Below are 21,174 nucleotides of genomic sequence, written 5' to 3'. Positions count from 1 at the left end.
CAGATTCCCACCTGTCCTTAAGTTTAATCCTTGCATGACACACTTCGTTAACTGGAATACCCGTATTACCAGTCTGGGACCGATTTGGTGCTAAGCTGTGTCGGTACGCTTGACACAAATGGAAGGTGGAGAATCCTAGGATGAGGTGAAGAGACTCATTCCCTGTTACTCCAAGTTTCTTCCTTCATTAATTCATTGGTTTTGTGCCTCATTTGGAATCTTTTTGCTAATTTTAAAGGCCATAGCAGTTCCACGTTTGTGCCTTGAGGGGCTGCATGCTTCAGCTAAAGTGCTTCCATAGGAAGTTTATTTGGTGCTGCTGGACTGCAGCGTGCTCTCTTCGTAAGGAGGCACTGGATCTGGAGAGAGCTCAATGTGAGCCTCGTCCATGGAAGTCTTCATGGTGGCCTCCTCATAGGATGGAGGCAAACACACAGTGAGGAATGTGGCATCAGGGAGCAGAGTGGAGTAGTGGAAACTCTGTTCGCTGTTCCAGGGCAGCACGGAGAGGAAATTGGACACGTCGTGCTCAGGCAGGGCCTCGGGGAGGTCGATGCTGAAGATCTGCCCCTGTGGAGTGGGGCGCTGGCAACGGCGGTACAGGAAGAGCAGCAGGAATGCCAGGAAGAGCATCATGGTGGCAGGCAATATGATGCACAGAAATGGTTCTATGTCGTCTTTGGTTGAACTTGTCTGTTGTCTGCTCTGTAATTAAAGCAAATGGGTAGTGTGTTGGATTCCTGGAGGCCTCTTAATTGGAGAGAAAATACACATTCTCCACCTCCCCCTGCTATCACCCAGCCATTGCTTTTCCAAGTTACTTTCTGTCTGCATTAGTGGCACTCGAGCAATATGTTTTGCAGGCTCGTCAATTGCTGAATTCTATTTGCCGGTCCATTAAAACAAAATACTTTGACAACTAGGGACAAAAGAAATGGAGAAGTTGCAGAGTGGTGGGTTTCTAGGAAACCCTGTCTCCGTGGGCGGAAAAAGCCAACAGCCTGGAGCTGTATGTATTTTGGTATGAGATTTTATTACTCTTGGATTATGCTTGGACCAGTCCTCTTTGCGAGAGATTGGTTAAGCTTTTAAAACCTGGGAGAGCACTGAATTGCAGAGGAGTAGGGCTGGCGATCCAGCATCTAGTGTTGTTTCTTTCTATTTGGAAAACTCTACTGTTTACTTTAAAGAACAAACATTACGACAACTATCCCTTTCATCAGCACCCATTGCCTACAATACCTGTTCTCTGGGCTGTTCTAACCTTATAGGCCAGCCCCAAATAAAACATGGTGTGTCAGGACAGCCTGGACTGGGGCTCGCTCTGGAGCTTGTTCTGCCAGCTATCCAAGAATCATTTTCCCTGTTTAGAATTGTGGAAAAAGAACTTGTGGTGTAAGAGTAATAGCAGCTGTGACTAGTTGGTCAGCTTAATCTCCTGCAAAATATAGCACAAAAAGCCTCTGTCCCACAGCTTTTGAATTGTGCTGTAGTGTTAACAGGAGCTTTTTTAAAAAAAAAAAAAAAAAATTTGTACTCTTCTGTTGTATTAGCTTCACTTTTAAAATTTAATATAGCTCATTTCCAGTCCAACCCTATCTAGCTCTAGCTTCTAATAATTGGATTTCATTCAGAGTCTAGTCTAGAGAGGGGGAAAAACCCAAACACTAAAATGCCGTTTATTATCAGCTCATTCCCTTTGTAAGTACTCGAAGACTGTAGTCAGATGGCTTTTTCACATTTTTATGGTGAGACTAAACAGATCAATGGATCAGATTTCCTTTATTTTGAACGAAGGCAGCTTTTCAAGCTGGGAGAACTTGAGTGGTTCTTTCCTCAAAGCATTTGGAAGCAGGGGTGCAAACAGGCTGTTTGCAGTAATGGCTTTATGAAAAGGGACAGTAACTCCAGTGCCCCCTTCTTAGTCTACAAAAACTTTCTCTGCTTATTCTTCCAAGAATCATGGCCATTCTTTTAGCGGCAAAATCACACTGTAACCTACAGTCAACTGATTATCTACCAGGCATTTGTTACCTCTGCAATTCTTTGTCGTATTATGAAATTCTTAGTATGTGGTCATGCCTAAGAAAAAAAAAGTAAATAGGTTTTGACTTCTAACAAATAGCGTAGGGGAGACTTCTGCTTTTTTTCCTGAGGAAACGTGGGTCTGAGGCCAAAGCCATTAAAGTAATTTTAAAATACATTGAAACTATTGTGGATTAGGTATTAAACTTTTTTTTCACCAACTGTCTTTTACCACAAAAATGCATACTAAAGAACTCTCTCATATTTACTGATCATTTCTTATTAAAGAGTTTCTGGCAGTACAAGCTGTTGTCTTACCTGACCATTAAATGAGCTACATGAAACAGCAGAGCTGGAAGAAAATGTTCAGCTATTATTCTAATGCAGGCATTAAATCATCTTTAAAAAATGAAGGGATTTTCTTAAAAATGTTTGTTAATGCTTTATTATTGTGTCTTATGTCGTGCATAAAACACTTCACAGGAAAAATGAGAAAAAGCATTCTGTATTATGTTTGTGCACTATGTATACTGAGACTGACTGATACTGTTATAATAAATATTTAGAAGAGCTGAGCTTATACTGGGCAGCATTATTCATGATCAGTGAAGATCATGGATCATTTTTGCGATCCAAGTGTAAGTTTTGGGTTTAATTTGTAGGGAGCAGGCTTTCAGTCAGGTTGAAGCAGTGTTCTTTGCATCTGCGAGTTGTGCACTGTCGCGGTTGGTTGTGAGGATAGAGGGTGAGAATGCCAGTGTTTCCTACATGAGACTAGTAAAAGGTATATAAAGCCCTGATTCTCTTACCTTTGAGCTCAGTGCAACTTCCCTATGAATTTCACTGAAAGGAAGTTTGTGTTTTAAATAGTGGCCAAGGGTGGTGTATCCTTCGTGTGCTGGTGGGAGCACAGACTAGTGTTATGGTTGCCTGACACAGCCTCATACAAGGACTGGATTTCTGAGAGTCCACAGGGTGGTGAGGAGACAGAGGAGGGACTTGGTGGGTTGGATGTGGATTTGAAGCGCAGGATGAGAACCGATGTTCCTGAAGTGAAGAGCTGTGGATTCAGCAGGGGAGGGCAGAGTGGAGAAGAGAGCAGATCAGAATTGTGCACCAGTGTGGATGGAGAGCCTTGGCTTGTGAGGAGGATGCATGAGATGCAAAGCTGTAGGGAGGAAAGCCAAAAGGGAACCAGGAGTGAGGGCAGTAGGATTGGATAAGACCGATAAGTCTGAGGAACAGACAGGAGGTGGGGCTCCTTTCTCACTGCACCAGTCCCATTCCCTTTGCAGAAGAGAAAGGAAAGGGCTAGTGACAAACCAGGAGCCGGGGAAGGAAAAGATAAGCTTGACGGAAGGAATTAACAAATGGTCTTGGGTCTCAGGGAAATACTTTGCTCCAAAGCCTCAACTGGAACCCAGCAGTCTTGGGTCTTGCAAGGAAATATCTGTCAACAGAAATATGTAAAATGAATTATTGTTGGAGGGTCCAATTTGCATCTAATGGTAAGAAAATGGAAGAAGAGAAACTGTAGTATGAGCTAGCTTAGATGGCCACAGTCTGTGAAGTAGATATAAAAGGACAACCTAGATTCATTTGGGTGTCAGCGTGGTTACTGGGCTGAAAACTTTCTTTTTTTTAAAAGCTCTCCAAGAGTAACCTATAGCGTTGCTTCTAAAGTTGCAAATTCAAGCCCTCAAGACTGAATAAATGCCAGTGTTTTGGAAATCTGTGAATCCTTATTTTGATCCACAACGCACATCATTTTTAATTATGTTGTTGTGTACAAAGTGCCGACTCTAGGGTTGTGACAGATTGCTTAGGGAAGAAAACTGTAGTACCTCAGGGTAATGTGTTGCAGAATTTGTAGAGTGTAGTGACTGAGTCGGGAGACTCGGGGAAGAGAGAGGACTGTCTGATAGACAGGGATAGTGAATGTCTTTCTGGGGAGCTGTATTCCTGTCTCTGTTACTGAATGCTCTGGGGGGCCAAGACAGTTCAGCTGAGCTGTTTGTTGGGGGTTATTTGTTAGTTATATCTCACTTTGAGTGCCTGGGTTGAGATCCCTGGGTCTGGTCTGCAGAAATTCTGCATCTGCGTTGCTGTTTCTGAAGGTGGAAGAGTGGTGCCCTGAGCCTGCGAGTACTTTATTACACTAAGGGATCTGGGCAAAAATGACATAGGTAATTATGAAACAGTTCTTATCCTCTTGTACTCCCTGAAGTGGTCAGGCAGTTGGACTAGATGATTGTTGCAGGTCCCTTCCAACTCTCCTCTCCTCTCCCCTCCTCTCCTCTCCCCTCCTCTCCTCTCCCCTCCTCTCCCCTCCCCTCCCCTCCCCTCCCCTCCCCTCCCCTCCCCTCCCCTCCCCTCCTCTCCCCTCCTCTCCCCTCCTCTCCTCTCCTCTCCTCTCTTTTCTCCTCAAGATAACTACACAAGTGCCTGGTGACTATCTATTCAGTAATGTGTATAAAACAAGACATAAGAAATTTGTTGTTTGAAGAAGATGCAGTAAATAAGACCCTGGGCTGTATGCCGAGAAAGGTGGGGAGAGTAGCACATTGAATGGCTGGTAATGACGTGAATACCGCGTCCCGTGCAGCTGTGAAAGAACAGTAAGTGTGTCTTACTATGATCTGCAAAATAGTAGCATGTGAAGCGGGTAGATTAAGGATTGGGTAATATGTTTTTCTGTATGCTAACAGGTGACATTAAGGTACAGTTTTCTTCAGTCTGTGTTTCAAAGTGTCCATAGCTTTTTAAACACAGCTAACTTTAAGCCTTAGCTTTCCTATTTGGGTGAAATAATCTGTAGGCTACTTTGTGTGTTATTTGAGTTCAAATTGTTTGTAACAAGTTAATATTGCCTCACAGATGCCCAGAACCTGAAGCATAAATCACAGGCAGTTAAGTGTCCATTTTGATAGTGCCTCCTGCCAAACATTTTACATGGACTGATTTTACATTGAGATGTAGTTCAAAAAGCTGATTAACTTCTTGTAGGTATATCCAGATATATATCAAATTTATTGGGAGACAACTGAGCAGTATTAGTGTCGTGGTTTAACCCCAGCTGGCAACTGAGCACCACACAGCCACTCGCTCACCCTCTCCCCCTGCCCCAGTGGGATGGGGGAAAGAATCGGAAGAGCAAAAGTAAGAAAACTCGTGGGTTGAGATAAGAACAGTTTAATACTTGAAATAATAAAGTAAGAACACCACCACCACCACATTGTAATAGAAAGTAAAACAACGAGAGAGAGAGAGAGAGAAAGGAACAAAACCAGGAAGGGGGAAAAAAAACCCAAACCACCAAGAGGTGATGCAATTGCTCACCACCCGCCAACCGATGCCCAGTCAGTCCCTGAGCAGTGATTGCTGCCCCCCGGCCAACTCCCCCCAGCTTATATACTGAGCATGACACCATACGGTATAGAATACCCCTCTGGCCAGTTTGGGTCAGCTGTCCTGGCAGTGCCCCCTCCCAGCTTCTCGCTGGCAGGGCAGGAGAAGCTGAAAAGCTCTTGACTAGTGTAAGCACTGCTTAGCAACAACTAAAACATCGGTGGTTATCACGTTATTCTCATGCTAAATCCAAAACACAGCACTGTACCAGCTACTAGGAAGCAAATTAACTCTATCCCAGCCAAAACCAGGACAATTAGTCTCTGTTTTTCTGTTGTGATTTTGTGCTTATTTCTGGGATGAGTGGGTAAGGGGCTACTGAAGAATGTTGCAAAGATCTTGAATAAAGACTTGGAAAATCTTATAGCCATTAAAAAAAAGATTATACTACAGATAGAAATAATTTTAAGAAAATGAAACAAAGGTCACTTAGAAAAAAGTTAATACTTGCTCTGAAGTTCTAAACTAAAACTAAAGTTCTAAACTGAACTAAAACTAACTTCTAAAACCGAAGCTCTAAAACGAGAAAAGGAACCAGTGTGTACAGGTATCAGAAATAGCTGCCAGAACTGGAAAATAAAATTACCTGGAAATGAAACTGCATCTTCAGTAACTGAAATGAAAGCGTAAGCAAATAAACCAACTGCAGAACACATACAAAGTAAAATCCTCTACTGTTTAACATCTGGAAGTTTCCAAACCAAGCATATTAAGTGACTGAGGGAATTATTTGGTAGTGTTTTCTTGACTGGTTTGGTTTTGATGCTGCTGCTTCACTGGAGGTCAGCGTGCTCCGCCTGTGTCATCACAAGCAGCTATTGTGGGGTTTGTAATTGAGAAAAATAAGGCTCTGACTTCCAGCATGAAGTAAGTTACAGACACCTAAACACAGGGAAAATACCCTTTATAAAAAGAAAGGCAGAAAAGGACATGCGGGTAAAAGGGATTATGTTTCTAGAAAGTCCTCTGTTTTCCCAGAACTGATTTCTAGTAGGATGGTTTGGCCATTGCAGGCTCATGTTTATTCTCTTCCTTTCATTTATATCTTTGTAGGGACTGAAGCAGAGGGTCAGTTTTCCAAAACACTGAGCACAGACTAGAAGTAGTAGAGCCTTTCACTAGTAATCTGTCTGCCTACATTTTTTTTTTTAACATGCTGAGCATGTACAGGTGCCACCTTACAGACTACGTGACCCATATCAGTTTAGATGAGCTTTTATTCGTGCCTGCTGGTAAAGGAATGAAATGCAGAGTGCAGTCCAGTTGTGTGGCATTTCCATGATGAGTAATGGAATGGGTTTAGAATTGAACTCTTTGTATAGACAAAAGAAGCCTGGAACCTGGCTTTGAAGGGAATGACCTAATAAGGCCAAACATGAGTTTGAAGAAAGCTTTTGAGTAAGGACAGAAAAACGAAAGTTTATTTTGTTTACTGAAATTCCCATTGCAGTGATTGTTTGATTGGTGCTAGGATTTATTATGTTGTTAATGATTTGCTAGAGTACTTAGAACATTTTAAAAATAATTTTTATTAATATAGCCCATATTTATACTAATATCTTTGAAGTTGAATCAGGAAACCGATACTTCTGAAATGTTTTAAGTGAATTTGGAACAAAGTCTGCTTTGAAGTCATTAGGCTGTGGTCCACACAGAGGTGTTTTACCAGGCTCCATCCTGCTTCTTAACGCTGATTCATTATTGCTTGTAAAAAGCAAAACCATATAACTCTGGCAAATAGAAAAACATTTTGATGTGTTTTTGTATACGTTAATAATGATACATAATTTTAAAGTAAGCCTGATTTACACTGATTTTTCAAATACTTGTTAGAATGTGACTCTGGTGATGCTGTTTGTTTCTCACTGTCAGACAAAACCAGTCTCAAGGTGTGAAGACATTGCCGTTGCCATTCTAACTCTGGCAATGTTACTGGTGAGGTAGACTTTGTTAAAATTGTAGAGGCATTTAAAAACTACTTCTCCTGTTTTGACCCTCCACTCCTACCCCCTTTTATTTTACAACAGTACACTTGATATCTCAGCTAAGTAGCGTGGCCAGTTCATTTGCTAATGCTACTTGACTCAGGCATTTACTGGGGATATACATGCACCTTACATTATTATTTATGATCAGAGAAACCCTTTTGCTGTATCCCAGACAAAGCCAGAAAGGCAGGCTGTGTTTTGATCTCCAAGGGGTACTCCCCTTCCCCCATTTGCCTGCATGTGATCCTCTCTCACAGAAGTAATCAGCGCACAGCTTAGGGAACAAGAGTTCATTGCTGACTGCTACTGACTCTTAACATCTGCAGAAAGGCTTCATGGGACCAGATCCAAAGCGTAAACATGTATTTAAAAGAAAGGAAATCAAAGAATAGCAGAATGCATTATGCTTAAAAGAAATAATTAAACTTCTTTACCTGCCACTCCAGCAAGATTTTTCCATCTAATGTTTTTCTTTCCCCATAAATGTGTTTAAAACAACGGCAATAAATAAATGTTCTGACTCTATGTAATTGAGCATTACTGCTTTGATACGTCTCAGTACCCAGGTATTTACTCTGTGCTATACACCGAGGCATTACACAGACGTACACACACATGCAAAGTCAAAGGACATGCCACAGAGACGAGCAGGGGGGTACAGACCTGAAGCTCTGTTTCCAGAAGCGGCCCACCCGGTTCAGTGTTTAGCCAGTCGTAGTTTCCCCTGTCAGCGTGTCCAAATTTTCTCCAGCTGCTGCCTAAGAGCCACCTCATGCTTTCATTAACCTGGTCTTCTGTCTTCGTGCCTCCACCTTGCTTCACTGCTTGCAACTGCGTCCCCGCCTCCCAGCCTTGACCCAGCTGGGCTGGTCTCGGCTAATGATCCCTCTTAAATGATATCCCGTTTATAGTGGAAAAGAAAAAAAGAAGTTAGACACCCTCCGCCTTGTCAGGAAGCCAAGCAAATAGATCTCAGAGCCTCTCTCCCCCTCCAACTCAATCTCTCTGGATTTGCTTCGGTGGCCTACATTACCAGCAAAGCTGGCATCAGGTATCAGGGAGCCAGGGCTGATAGCGCTCTGATTGGTGCGCTCCCTGCATTAGGATTATTAAAAAGGGAATTTACATGTGAATCTGAGCCCACATGGTCATGACTCCATGTGGATAAATAACACTCTATATTTAGGTATCTAATAAACACTTTTTCCAGCAAAATAAGATAAATAAAACCCATGCTTCTATGTTGAGAGTGATGGTTCCCCCTCAGTTACGCAGCGCAAGGAGGCACAGCGATCCAGGCAGGTTTTTCGTCCCTGTTGCTGGAACATACAGTAAGTAGTGAGGGCGGTTTCTGGGTAGAGAGGCAAGGACACAAGGCTAAATGCTGTGCTGAATTATTTAGCAGGGTTAGGATGTAGATGTTAATGATAAATCCAGAGAGGGAGCTCTGCCAGGAAAGCTTTGGTCACTGAGAGTATATGATTGCTTTCAGTAATAACGAGTTGTGAGTTCAGTTAAATCAGGACTCGTTTACAGCTTTCTAGGATATGTGTTGTTAAATGGCAATTTGTTTTGAGTGAGAAGACTTTGTGCTGTTTATCCAGCAAAAAAATATGTCAGTGATGTATGTTAACCTCTGAAGGGAGGAATATTTAATCTAAGTTGAAAGCTGAATCAAGGTTTAACTCTTACTGAAACGTTGGAGGTGTCTTTTTCTGCCTTGCTGTGAGCAGAGGGAGAGGCTGGTGCTAGTATCTCATTCAACCGTGGTGTATTTTGCGTGGTTTCTCAAGGCTAACCTGTTCGAGCAAAAGTTGTGTTTGGGACTGATGATACAAAATTGGGGTCAGAATTGTGACCTCTTCTTTCTTGCTTGAACTTCCTTTCGTCAACTCTTCTTTTGAGGTCACAGCTCCCAGAAAACTGCAGGCCTAATTCGCAGCAGGCTGAACTCTTGCGGCTCTGACAACGGCGGTCAGAAGTGCCAGCACTTGATGTTTCTAACGAGAGGACTCTGGAATAGCCTGTTCCAAGGCTGGTTGTGATCCCTGCAACTGCAGCACGCAGGAAGGATTTACCCTGCAGGTAAACCTGGGCTGTGGGAAAAAAAGAGAAGATTTTACGATAAATCAATCCCATTTTGTTACCGAAGTTGCCAGCTGAGCAGTGGACGGGGAGCAGTACTATTCCATGAAGGGTTGGTCTTGGTGCTGAAGCAGCCACATCATTCATCGGAAACCGGACCTCGCTCTTGCTTCTGCTGAGATCCTACGTGAAGTAGAAAGGTCACCTCAGCAAAGTCTTTGCATGCTTATGAGAAGACTCTTCCTTTCCCTGGGCTTGTCATCTTGGAAAGCACGTTCAGAGGTGCTGCCACCAGAGTCCGGGGGAGTTACGCTGTGAATTACAAAGTCCCCTGAGAAGCTGGGTCCTAAATATGACTTAACAGGTCACACCAAGACCTCTGACTTGAGGTCTTAACACTTTGTATGGAAGCAGGAATGACAACCATCTTTCCCACACTGGTGTTAAGGAAATAAATTCCTTAAGGAGTCTTGTGACTGCGTAGCTTAAATCTGTCATCTCACGTGCAAGCAGGAAACACTCATATACTATCTTAATTAGGATCTTAATACAGCCCCTAGGATTATTAATGCTATTTTTAAAAGCTTGCTGTAAATTTGCTTTGGGACTGTGTCATGAATAATGAGGAGAAGTAAAAAATTATGTCTACTTACGGTATAAATACCCTGTTCAGCATCCTTGGGTTATAGTTAGATGAATTTTAGCCAAAATAAGGTGTGCACTTTTAAGACTCACTGACCTGATTTACCAAGCACTGCTCTGAATTCTTGACCTCTGGCAAATGTTTAAGAATGATTTAATTTTGTAGAGCTGAGGCCAAATGGGAATTTAGGGAAATGTGGTGGCCTTTGTAATGCAGGTAATTAGAATATAAAATAACAATTGTTGCTCTGGCTTTATAATTAGTGGACCCAGCAGGAAGATTATTGACAGCAGTGGAGATACCATTGTCCTGCTGCCAGTGGTCGGATGCTCATTTGACATACAGCCTTTGTAGAAAAGATCTGCTCTTGTGCAGAACTGAAACAGTACCACTCAAGACTGTATTTGTGATGACAAATCTGTTGCAGATTTCTAGCAGCTCTGTGGAGCACACATGACACTTATTTCTCCTTCTCACAAGGAGTTCATAAATACCACCATAGCTTGGGCATGCTGTAGTGTGGAAGCTGGGAGGAGGAACATCCTTGAATCCAAGCCCTGTGGCCAGATGTCAGGCTTGCCGCTTTGAAGTGTGGGGGAGGTAGACCTTCGGAGGTCTTCAGATCTTAACATGGACAAAACTTCCTCCCTCTCCCCCCACCGGCTTTGTTCTTTGAAATAGATTAATTTAACAGTTGCCCTCTCAAATAATCTGGAGAAAATAGCTGGCATGGAATGGTACCACCAAATTGATTAAAGTTTGGTAAAGGTTTGTAAAACAATGACAACATGATGTTTTTAATTATGTGGCAGCATTGCTAATATCACTTCCAATGTTCTAGCAGGGGAGCAGGGAGAGACTTTCTGGGGAAGGCACTGCAGAAAATAGGCACCTCCACTGTCCTCAGTACGAAGCTCAAACTGTCTGTCATAAATAATTCATCTTTCTGATTTGCTGAGATATTCAAGGCTAGCAGTGTAATTCTAGGCTGCATTGCCACAAATATTGGTAGGGAACAGAATATCCACACTGCCCTAGATGCCTTTCAAATTTCTTGCTGCTTTCTTCCCCCAGTTTCTTTGGCTGCTTTCCACAGGTGGTGGTGAACCTTCCCTGCTGGAATGACTGCGCTTTTGTGTGTGAACAATGTGAAACTATGAATTACAGTGGGTGAGGTGTTACCGCTGTAAATGGTACCGTGTTATCAGGTGTAGATTTATCGGATGAAGTGGAGGGAGATCCAGTCTCTTGCCCAGTACCAGCTGATAGGTGCTTCTGTGTCCTTCAGGCAGGAGTGGTGTTGGCTCCTGTCCATTCCTTTTCACTTGGGTAATTAAGCAATTCATAGTGATTTGCTCTTTTTTGGTAAATTTTTCACGATACTGAGGTTTTGGCTTCGCTTTTTTGTTAAATGTTAATTTATTTGTTTTTCAAAAAGAAAGCACCTTCTGAAGAGCAATCTCCTCCCCCATCAAACTAAAAACAGTGTCACTTCAAAGGGTAGGTACAAGTTGCCAGAGCCCCGCTGAGAACCAGTGTTCTGGAGAGCAGCGTTTGTGGACAAGCTGTGCATACTCATGGCCTGTAGAAACGGAGACAGGGAGACCCAGTTACAAAACGTGTGCACGCTGATGCTACGTACCTCGGTGTAGGAACAGCAGCGGCCATGGGAGCAGGAGGAGGTACTGCTGCGCTATTGATCCGATGCTGCAGACGAGCAGCTGAAAGCTAAAGGCTTTAGAGAGAGCGCCAGGGACAGACCTCAGGTCGCTGCCAGAGCAGGATCGCCTCCTGCAGAATATCCCTTAAAGTTTTGTGAGTATAACAACGCTTAGAAGGACTCCGGGGCCATGGCAGAGTGCTGGCGACGGACCAGCATCCATCTGACAATACTGTCTAGAGCTTTGGGGTTTTTATTATTTATTTTTTTTGTAATTTCTGTCAAGCCAGGTTTAGTCCGCTTCACTTACAGTTGGTCATCCTTACCCTGAATTCTTGTTTTCTCTTATTTAAGTCTGCCAGTGTGCACTGTATGGTATTTTGTTCCTATTTAGCCAAACTACAGAAATTCTTTCTTGTTTGTTTGTTTGTGGGGGGTTTCATGGTTGGGTTTCTTGGGTTATTTTTTTTGCTTCAGCCCAGGTTGCCTTGTGTAACCACTTAGGCATCTCGTCAATACTTTGTAAACCTTTCAGGGCGCTGGGACACCAAACAACCTGCTGTATAAGAGCACTGTCGAAAAGTGAGCTGTTTGACCTTTTGACTTGGACAGCAGCCAGCGCCTGGTAGGGAGGGTTAGGTGCTCAGTGGGATCGGCAGCTTTCCCTGAGCCATGCTGCAGGGCCTGGGGCGCCCGACGCCATGTGGTGAGGTCCCCTCGCACAGCCGGGTGCCCACAGCATCGGGGAGCCCAGCCTGTCCTGCAGCCGCTGCCCGGCTGACAGAGCCCGTCCCAGCAGCGCTGGCCAGCAAAATCCTCAGTGCCCCTTCGGGCCTGGATGTGCGGTCACCTCTGTCAGCGTGCCTCTGGAGAGCATTTCTCTCCCCAGGAGACAGGAGGGCAAAGGCTGGAAAACACAGACTTTTTTAGGGGAAGCTAACCTTGAAAAGCATGACACGTTCTTCCCTCAGTGTCCTAAACTCTGTGTGTGCGTGTGTGTGATTAAAGTGTTTGGCAACTGATTTCAGTGCTAGTTCATGTTTTGGGGAAAGGGCGTTTGGGTTGTGAGTTTTTTTTGAGGAAGTGGGAGTTAAGCGTTTGGGCATGTTTTCAGGCTGATACACACCTGTTTTATTTATTCTGTCTTCCTGATGTTGTCAGACACCCCTCCTCTTGGTGCTAACGTTGGTGGAAGTTGTGCTGCTGCCCTGGGCTCTGACTCTGCTGTCACAGTCGGTGGAAATTTCACCACTGACCCTGAGCAAAGTGGCAGATGTTAAGCTCTGTATATTGTCTTACCTCTCATAGCTAACTGGGCTGTGGGCCAGTTTCTCACTGCATTATATTACTGCTATTCAATGCAATTGAAATCAAATGAGGGGATTTTTGTTTGTTTGTTTTAGTAAAGCCTAACTCAGAAAGCGTTTACCTGGCGTAAGGAATACACTGTAAAGACAGTCACAGCGGTGCAGTTGCCCTGGTATCTGAACGCCAGTTGCTTGAACATTTATGCAGGCTAATTCATCCCAGCGCTGTAGCCTCCTGGTGACTGTGTGGCTTCCTGCCCTGGAGCCTGTGGCGTGGCTTATCGGGTGCTTTGCCTTTGGTCTTGACGAAAAAACATTCTTGACTGATTCTGCTCTCTGTGAGGGATTCTTCCTTTCAGGCTGTCACCCACAAATAAGCATCCTCTGCTTTTCCAATGTACGTAAAAGATTGTCTTTGCAACTTATGCTGACTCAAGGCTGTTACTTTCATCAAAAATTGAAACTGAACTTCGTAGCGCATCACCTAGCCAAAACAAAATCTGAATTTAAAAAAAATAGTTATATATATATGCACAAAGTATAGGAATAGAAAAGAGCCATTCAACTTATGTAATACTACTTCCACCATTTTACCATAACTTTCCTAAATGTGTTGCTGAGTTCAATTTACTTTTGAGCGATTCAGGATTACCACTGTTCTGCCTGGGAATCCTGAACTTGAACTGGAAACTGGGCAGGTTGTCCTGCGCCAGTAATAAGCAAGAGGAAGCAAAGGTTAGCTGGACATCAGGAAGGTGGATGGCCTCTTTTGATCTTTCTCAGAGTTGTAACCTCTTGGCTTCTGCATCTATTTAATTTAACCTGAGTTTCATAGGAGTGCAAGTGGCCCTCTCTCCCTCCTCTTTCCCAAAATGAGATTATGAGCAGTTTGCATCTTTTCTGAGATAATGTTACTAAAGGCTGAAATTGCACATGCATTTAAGCACCTCCGGGTGAAGCAAAGCATTTCTGAAGAGCCCAGCTGACCACGTATGCTTTTGGCAGCATATGCTTTTAGAAGCGTTGCCATAAGCTTAGTGAGAGATTAGGCGGTTTGCTGCTTTGTAAGGAGGATATTCCAAAAAGAAAAAAAATGGATTAGAAATGCTTCAGGCAAAGGGAGCGAGGAAATGGAAAGGTACTAACTAGGGATAAATATCCAATGCTGCTGGCATATCCAAGAAGGGGGCAAAAGTTCCATGGCAGCAGGTAGCTTGAAGATGGGGAGAGAGGGAAGAGGGCAGCTGTGAGGGGGTGTCTGCGTGTGTATGACTGTGAAGAAGAAGAGGCAGGTGTTGCTAGAAGGAGGAGAGCTCATTCCATATTGTGGAAAAGCTTACTTCTTGTGGTACATCAAAATAAATGAAGTCCTCTTAAGTAAAAAATAGTAATTCCTCAAATATACCTGAAAAAACACTCATTGAGATTTCCTATAGAAAATACTAATTTGTTAGCACTATAAAATCTCCTCTTTTCCATTTTTTTAATAAAGCTTTATACCATTCTAATACCAGCAATGCAACCTAATTTAAGTCAAACCATTAAAAATAAGGCTGAACTATTGCTTTCTTGCTAATAATAATAATAAAAAATAAGCTTCCATGTCTGGGAGATCTCTACTCAATAGATTGTCCAACAGCTGTAAAATTTGCCTGCGTTGAACTACCAACTATGGGCACCATTATAAATTGTAATATTTGTAGCATCTGCAATGATGGCTGTACGTCTCCTTTTACAAGGCTTCAGGAAGTAGAGCAGATGTGTGTGTTACCACTGACACCAAAGAATAGCACAGAGGTTTTTTGTATCCTTTATCCACACTTTATTTCTTTTGCTGGTTTCTTCCAGTAATGTGTGCCAATATATGGGAAAAGACTTTTAAGGAGAAAATATGAATGTCTGGCTAACCTTCAGCTGAGCTTTTAAAAGTAAACTTTTAAGATTTATCTGCATCTGACCAAACACTTTATTTTTACAGTACGGTATTGTTCATTGTATTCGATGTTGCTTACCCTGATTGTTGACCTTGTGTAATGCTGGGCAGGCCTTAGATACGGGCCTCGCAAGCAATCTGCAGAGTCTTGTGCTGCGTTTATTGACTAAGTTGGGAATTGGTGAAGTAATGTATAATAGAGGAAAAACCTAGAAAACTTAAAAGTTGCCCAAATTTCAACCTCTCTTGCAGCATGTGTGAAAGGTTAAAAAATCCCCAAACAAACAAAAACAAACAAAAAACCCCCAAAAAAACCCCTCCCCACAGCAATGCATAATCTCTGTTAGTATCATCATTGCAGAAAAAAGATTAGGAAAGGAAGGCTTCACTGATGGATTCTCTTCTCTCCCAAACATTCTTGTTTGGGGTGTGGATTAAAAGTTAATCGTCCTGTTTTGCATTGGTTTGGGGTTTTTTGTTATTTGTTTGTTTTTCCATAGTCCAGGAGCTCCAAATGTCTTTCATGAATACTAAGTTCTTGGTTTTTGCTCAGCAGCCTGTAACGACTGAGTTTCAATCCATTTAGCAATTCTTTGTCCAAAATGATACAATTTTCTGATGGAATATTGTGAATCCTTGTATCAAATCCCTTGAGACTGTATCTAAATACAGCAGTCTCAGTGTCGGTACTTGTTGCTAACAGAGTAAATTTTATACAAAAGCATGTTTATATCTTCATAGCCTGATTTGGTTAATGTCATTTGCTGCCAAAAATCTATCGACTCTAGATGCCAAAGGAATTAGTCTTTCTGATATTGTTGCTTAGAACCAGAGTGGCCAAGAGTGCTGCTGGGGAAGGAATAGCTCTTCTAGCTACTAAAACTAGCTCAGTTCTTCACCAGATTGGAAAAAAATAAATGCAAATTACTTATGTATCACACCTTTGTCATTCCTTTAAGGCCAGGTGCAGCTCCAGAGCAGAAGAACTGTAGGTATTAACATGCTCTTTTACAGGTTAATGTCTCTAATTACAGATTTAGAGAAGCCCTGATATCTTTCCTGTCATTAACAATGAATCTGTAAGTCTTTATTTGTCATTGTTAAAATGCTTGAAACATTTGAAAGCCTGAGGAAATACAGCTTTTGAAATCCATTCCTGCCCTGAAACCTATTTAGCAATAACAGTAGCAATGAGCGAGTTGAAAATTATCTGTATAAACTAAACCAACTGATGCAGTCCGTGAGCTTGTCGGCAACTGAGCTCCACGCAGCTGCTCGCTCACCCCCCCCACCCAGTGGGATGGGGGAGAGAACTGGAAGAGCACAAGTGAGAAAAACTCGTGGGTTGAGATAAAAACAGTTTAATACTTGAAATAAAATGATAATAATAAAAATATGACAATAATAATAATAATAATAATAATAATAATAATAATAATACAGAAAGCAAGTGATGCACAGCACAATTGCTCACCACCCGCCGACCGATGCCCAGCCAGTCCCCGAGCAGCGGCCCCCCCAGCCAGCTTTCCCCAGTTTATGTACTGAGCATGACGTCCCATGGTATGGAATATCCCTTTGGCCAGTTTGGCTGTGCCCCCTCCCAGCTTCTTGTGCACCTCCAGCCTTCTCAGTCGGTAGAGCATGGGAAGCTGAAAAGTCCTTGGCTAGTGTAAGCACTGCTCAGCAACAACTAAAACATCGGTGTGTTATCAACATCATTCTCATCCTAAATCCAAAACCCAGCACTGTACCAGCTACTAGGAAGGAAATTAACTCTATCCCTGCCGAAACCAGGACACCTGTATACCTGTGAGGACAAGCGGTATGACAAACTGGACACAGCAGTGGGGGGCCCTTCAGGCTCTCTAAAAGGAGGGTTAAAGGTTAGGCACTGCCGGCTCCTCAAGTGGCCTCTCGGAGAGCCGTGGGAGAAACCATAAGGAGAAAGCTGGAGTATGCTGAGGATAAGCTCAAGTAGCGGAGATTACCCAGCTCTCACTGGCTGGCCTCTAGCACGGATCAGGCAGGTTACTTGCTTCTCCTTTAACCCCAGCTCACCACTGGTTAGGTGGCTTCCCTGAAGCTGCAGACTGCATCTGCATGAGAACTGCGGCTGTAAATCGGGAGACGCCTGTTCAGTGTTGTGCTCAGTTGTCAAGGAAAGGCCAAGGAAGACCCTTGGCCTTTGTCCCTTCAGGACAAGGGAGAAAATTATTCCTGTCCGTGGACTTCTGAATCCGTATGAAACTCCCTGAATTGAAGTGTGCATTATTTAACAGAGCATCAGCTGAGAGGCTTTGGGCAATTTTGTGCTGTTTTAATTTAGGTGAACTGGAACATCCCTTTGCTTGAAATAACACACGTTTTGTGTACTGTTGCAATTCAGAGTTCATGTCCTGAAGCTGGATCTCCTGTTGTGAATCTAAAGATTTCTACTTCCAACTTATGGGGAAGATGCACAGCCTTCTGCAACCTGTAAAATAAAGTTCACTGTGGGAATGAAATACATGAAGAAAATCTTGTTTATAAAAAAGGCATCAAATCTACAGACATGGCAAGAGCTTTATTTTCTCAAGTGCACTTGTTAATGGTTCAACTTGTCAGCAAAATTGTGGTCAAGCCTAGATTCGAGGATTATGACCCTTGTTGCACAAGGACAGGTCATCTAGCCTTAAATGCACAAAGCTTTATTAGCAGAGCTGATGGCATACATTGATCGCAAAGTTACCTGAAGGGGCAGAGAAAAGGGAACACTTCTCCCCACCAGTCGGGTGGGAAGAGACGTGAGGAGTCCCAGGCAGGTGTCCTCCACCTTGGGGTGTCCTCTCGGTGCAGCAGGTGCCCCATAACACTTTGCTGAGCATGACTGCATTGTTTTCACTGGGAGCTGCTCAAATGCCCCATTGGTTGCTTTTGCTTATGATGCTGTTAGCGTCAATTGCATCACATGATGTGGTGCATGTGCTGCATGCTGATTGGTTGCTAGGCTTTGTGCATATGCGTTATTGGGTAGCGTCTGTTGGATAAATAAAGAGCCATTGCCCTAGCAGGTGCTGAAGATACCAACTAAAAACTCGAGGGGGAGGCTGAAGAGCTCTTACTATGGACCTATAGACTGGAAACTAAAATGTCAGGAGGCAGAGGAGAAAAAAGGGATGAGTTAAACACGGAAGGCAGACATTTTCCGACGTAAGGGATATAAAAATGTTTCATAATTGACCAGTGTGAGGCCATAAGGATAAGAGTGCTTGGGACAGCGGAGGTAAAGGCGCTGCCACAGTGTCCTCAGGCTGGGGAGATGAGAGCTTACAGAGGTGTGAGTGGAAAGTATGCTACGGGATTAGAAATGAAAGGCCCTTGGTATTAAAAAAGGTAAGGCACCATGCAACACCCTCAAGAGGAAACCACAGATACAAAGGCAAAAGCTTTAAGCGTGGCTTCTTAAAACGAGAGGCTTATCCAGGCAGCTGGGTGTGGCACTGAAAACAGGAGATCGTGAAAGAAACGTGTTGTCTGAGGGATGTGTGAATGATTGGAGGGGAATAATTACACGTTAGAAATACCTGGACAGTGGAGCTGCTGAGAACCATTTTTCAGTGTGGACAGCTTTATAACTAACAGGCTAGGTTTTCAGCTAGCAAATTTAAGCTGCAGCCCAAGAATGATGCTCTGATATTGAGGTGTATGGAGTTGTGCGATAGTGTCTCCTGCGGGAAGCTGACGTTGAGGTGGGGGCTTGTACAAGTAGAAGGGCCAAAACAGTAGCAAAATGTAAGGAAAATTCTGCTCTGGGGCTCGGGGAGGTTGAACGGATGATCTGAACATGTGCGCAGTCTGTCATGTCCTAAATCCAGGAGACTTTATTGTCATTTGAGAGAGTATTGAGAAAATACCCACTGCAGTGCCCCCCTCCTGGATAACAAGTGGGAAGGGGGTGCCCCGTGGTGCATTCTGGTTCAGCCTGCATGGCCTGCATTGACGCTGCTGTGCAAAATGTTGTTCCTGTGTGAAGCTCCAGCGCTGCTCTATGGGAATAGAGTTGTACAGTGGGGAAGGCTTGGGTCCAGGCTGATTATACATGGATTTTCTTTTTAAAGAACAACTAGATTTTGCTTGGGGCAGTGACGTACAAACACAATCAGCTGTGAACAGAACAGCTGAGGCAGTTATTCCATTTGATTTCTGCTGCAAGGTGGGGATCCTCTCATCCCATTCCCAGGTGTAGCCTCACACTCTCAAGGTCAAGTGACTCGGTGTGTTATGGCAGGAGGAACCAGGTGGCTGCTGTGGGGCAACGGGGCCTGCACGGGTGAGCAGTTATAATGGGCGCAGGTTGTAGGGGCAGCACTAGACCTGACTGGTTAGAGGCATTTTTGTTTTGATGTTGCTCTTCAGTTGGTTTTTTTTTCCTAACTTTATTTGACTCCAAACATTGCTTTTTGCCATGTGCAGGATGATGCCTCCGTGAAAGGGATGCTCGTCCAGGCAGCCTGGCTTGGTTTGATGGCTCAGGCTCTAGAAGAGACACTAAAAGTGACGTAGTTTGGCACTTGTGCCCTGCCCTGGGCTCTTCTTTCTCATCCTGTTTTAATTCAGCAATCACTGTGGATCTGTGCTGTTGTCTAGGATGGCATAGTTTACCCTATAGCCCCCACCACCCCTGAGGGACACTTAATGGTGGTCATGCTTCTTGTCCTACTCTCAGTACAGCTCTGCCTAAAAAAATCCATGGCAGGCTGTTACACAGCATCTCCATTCCATCCCTCTTACTGCTCTTGTTCCCCTGAAATGCTAAAGGACATTTGATTGAAAAATTGTAAGAAAAAAATATTAGCAAACTAGATTTAAACCTTCATTTTTTTCATGGTTGGCTTTGAAAACTAATAATCTTCGTTCTCTTGGGCTTGGGGCTTGTCACACGAGCCTGTGCCGAGATATTCAATTATTTAGCATCCTTTTAAAAGAAAAGGTAATGCATGCAAGAGAGATGTAAGATCTGCTCTGATGACCATCCCTGCAGCTGGGACTTTAAAAGAACATTTTTATCAGGGTGCTTGCTCTTGTGGTGCAACCATTGCAATTCTACCCAGGAGACAATTCCCATGTTTTCTCAAGGGACGATTAATTGCTTTTGCAGGTAAGCATTTCGAACCACCCAAGAGCCTTGCCACCTTCCTCTCCTTACGTGAGTTACTACAAAACCATTTTTCACTTTCTCACAATGGTTGACATTCTTGTTCCCCAAGCTTGACCTCCTGGGCATACTTACTTACAGGGATAGATTTCAATATACCATCTTACCCAGTTTTATTTTGATCTGTTCCTCTCCCCATAATCTCTGGCACAAAGGAGAACTTCATTTGAAGTACAAAGCAGTCTGCCAGGAATGTAATGTAGCATTCAAAACCATAGTAAATAATTGAGAAATGCCACACAGGAGAAGTATTTTAAATTATTTTGGTCTCAAGTAATTTTGTTTGACTGTGGTGTGGAATGAGGATGGTGAGAGAGACCTCCTTAGAAGTGGTGATGCTAACCACAGCAAACAAAAACTATTCAGCTTGGGCATATTTCCTCAGAGCTGGCAAACCAGAAGTATTGTCTCTACTTTATGGATACAGATCTCCCAGTAAATACAGTGTAGAAAAAGGTGCAATTCTCTTGTAAAAACAAAACAAAACAAAACAAACAAACCAGATTTACTACCATGGATTTCTGTCAGGAGTCAGAAAATTGCACATGCAGCCTAACTAATGTCTTGGGGTTTGGGGGTTTTTTCTTTTTTTTTTTTTTTCTTCAGTATAAGACTAGGACCTAATTGACCCATGCTTACATCTAACTTGTTTTGATTTATTTGGGATTCTGTTGGATTTTGAAATCTGGACGCTGAGTGCACTGTTCTAGGACATTGTGTCAGGCATTTGGATAAAGAGTTCAACTTGTGTTTGTTTACGGTGATATTAGATGTTAAGAGGTTTATCCTGATGCTGGCTTCTTTGCCAAAAGCTCAGAATTCGGAGATGACCCTGTGTTTCATGTGGCTCAGCGGACAGAACCCAAGCCTGGTTCTACCTGTTATTTCTACTTCCGTCACAGGCATACTCAGTGGATTAAAAAAAAGG

The 21,174-nt window shown here is 43.3% G+C and overlaps 1 protein-coding gene across 1 annotated transcript; it reads right to left on the bottom strand.

The window, feature by feature from the left end:
• Positions 1 to 306: 306 nt before the first annotated feature.
• Positions 307 to 8,198, bottom strand: SMIM28 (small integral membrane protein 28). The gene is made up of 2 exons (XM_076335511.1): positions 8,085 to 8,198; positions 307 to 705 (listed from the first exon to the last, which is right to left on the bottom strand). Exons 1-2 carry the CDS (start codon positions 8,193 to 8,195, stop codon positions 307 to 309), a joined length of 510 nt encoding a protein of 169 aa, XP_076191626.1. The 5' UTR covers positions 8,196 to 8,198.
• Positions 8,199 to 21,174: the final 12,976 nt, after the last annotated feature.

This window comes from Aptenodytes patagonicus, chromosome 3, assembly GCF_965638725.1.
Source record: "Aptenodytes patagonicus chromosome 3, bAptPat1.pri.cur, whole genome shotgun sequence".
In the NCBI taxonomy this organism is placed as follows: Eukaryota; Metazoa; Chordata; class Aves; order Sphenisciformes; family Spheniscidae; genus Aptenodytes; species Aptenodytes patagonicus.
This window is presented reverse-complemented; position numbering and strand designations above follow the sequence as displayed.

Coding starts and splice junctions, on each gene's coding strand:
- SMIM28 (XM_076335511.1), bottom strand. CDS start 8,195: ATGAGGTGGCTCTTAGGCAGCAGCTGGAGAAAATTTGGACACGCTGAC. Junction 706..8,084: donor TTCTGGAAACAGAGCTTCAG/GTCTGTACCCCC, acceptor CTTTAATTACAG/AGCAGACAACAGACAAGTTC.